Source organism: Marmota monax, unplaced genomic scaffold (assembly GCF_021218885.2).
Source record: "Marmota monax isolate L192 unplaced genomic scaffold, Marmota_monax_Labrador192_F-V1.1 WCK01_AAM20220418_F8-fsc00012, whole genome shotgun sequence".
NCBI classification, from domain to species: domain Eukaryota; kingdom Metazoa; phylum Chordata; class Mammalia; order Rodentia; family Sciuridae; genus Marmota; species Marmota monax.
Window position 1 is genome coordinate 36,072,849 of NW_026695227.1, and position 1,613 is coordinate 36,074,461.

The following is a 1,613-nucleotide window of genomic DNA, read 5'->3' on the forward strand; positions in this document are numbered from 1 at the left end:
AATGTATCTTACCTTTATAACAATCCCAAGATAGAACAAGAGAATCCATGCTCTTAGTTACATGGATAGGCCGGGTATTCAGGGTTTTCTTGGACAAAGAACTATTAGCCTCCCATGAAATGACATCTTTTTCTTACCCATCTGGAAATCCAGTTCATCTAATGATTTTTATGTGACCAATAAACTATATTTGTAAATTCTAAAGGGAGCAAACGATCAAAGAAAAAGTTGGATTGTTCTACAAAAACATGAACCCTTAAGGAAACTTCCACTAGTCACACACAGAAAATTCAGGATTGCTATTGAAATAATAAAAATATTAAGTATGATGTAAAAGGAGAAGAAAAATATAGTCTGGTTTGCTTGACTTCTATATGCACACCTTTCTGTTGTAGAATTTGAATATGTTTCTCTTTATGATATCTTGGTTTTTATATAAGGATTAGGTAAATATCAATGTACAGTGATGAGGAATCACACAGCAATAACCACTTTCGTCCTGCTGGGACTGACTGATGACCCAAAACTGCAAGTTCTGCTTTCTATCTTCCTGTTGCTCACATACATGTTGAGTGTAACAGGGAACCTGACTATTATCACCCTCACATTGGTGGATCCCCATCTTAAGACTCCTATGTACTTCTTCCTCAGAAACTTTTCCTTCTTAGAAGTTTCATTTACTACTGTCTGTATCCCTAGATTCCTGTACAGTTTATCAACTGGAGACAATACTGTTACCTACAATGCTTGTGTAAGTCAAATATTTTTTGTTTTTCTCTTTGGAACAACAGAATTTTTTCTCCTGGCAGCCATGTCCTATGATCGCTATGTGGCCATCTGTAAACCTCTTCATTATATGACCATCATGAACAACAGAGTGTGCACCTTAGTAGTCCTCTCCTGCTGGGTAGCTGGCTTGATGATTATTGTCCCACCCCTTAGCTTAGGCCTCCAGCTTGAATTCTGTGATTCTAATGTCATTGATCATTTCAGCTGTGATGCAAGTCCTCTCCTAAAGATCTCCTGCTCAGACACATGGTTATTAGAACAGATGGTTATCATTGTGGCTGTATTTGCCCTCATTATTACCCTAGTCTGTGTGGTTCTGTCCTACACATACATCATCAGGACCATTCTGAGATTCCCCTCTGTTCAGCAAAGGAAAAAGGCCTTTTCCACCTGTTCCTCCCACATGATTGTGCTTTCCATCACATATGGCAGCTGCATGTTCATCTACATAAAGCCATCAGCAAAGGAAGAGGTGGCCATAAATAAAGGAATTTCAGTTCTCAACACTTCTATAGCGCCCTTGCTGAACCCTTTCATTTACACCTTGAGAAATAAGCAAGTGCAACATGTTTTCAGTGACTGTATAAAAAAGATTGTATTTCTCTCAAAGAAGTAGAAGTTTTGATGAATAAGTAAAATAAAACATTCTGTAATTCTTTTATTACTGCTTCTAAGTTACTTCATCATTTCCTTTCTACATTTCATTCAGATTAGACTTCTCAATGACACTTAATATTTAATCCTGATCTCATCTTTATTAAACTCTTTATTATTTCAAATCAAATTCATGCATTGTGTTTTCCATCACTGTGAAACTAAAATAT

At 36.6% G+C, this 1,613-nt stretch overlaps 1 protein-coding gene across 1 annotated transcript; it reads left to right on the top strand.

Annotated features, from left to right (window-relative positions):
* The first annotated feature begins 466 nt into the window (after positions 1-466).
* On the top strand, positions 467-1,405 carry LOC124087291 (olfactory receptor 6C2-like). Its single transcript, XM_046436116.1, has one exon. The coding sequence runs from the start codon at positions 467-469 to the stop codon at positions 1,403-1,405; it is 939 nt and encodes a 312-aa protein (XP_046292072.1).
* Positions 1,406-1,613: the final 208 nt, after the last annotated feature.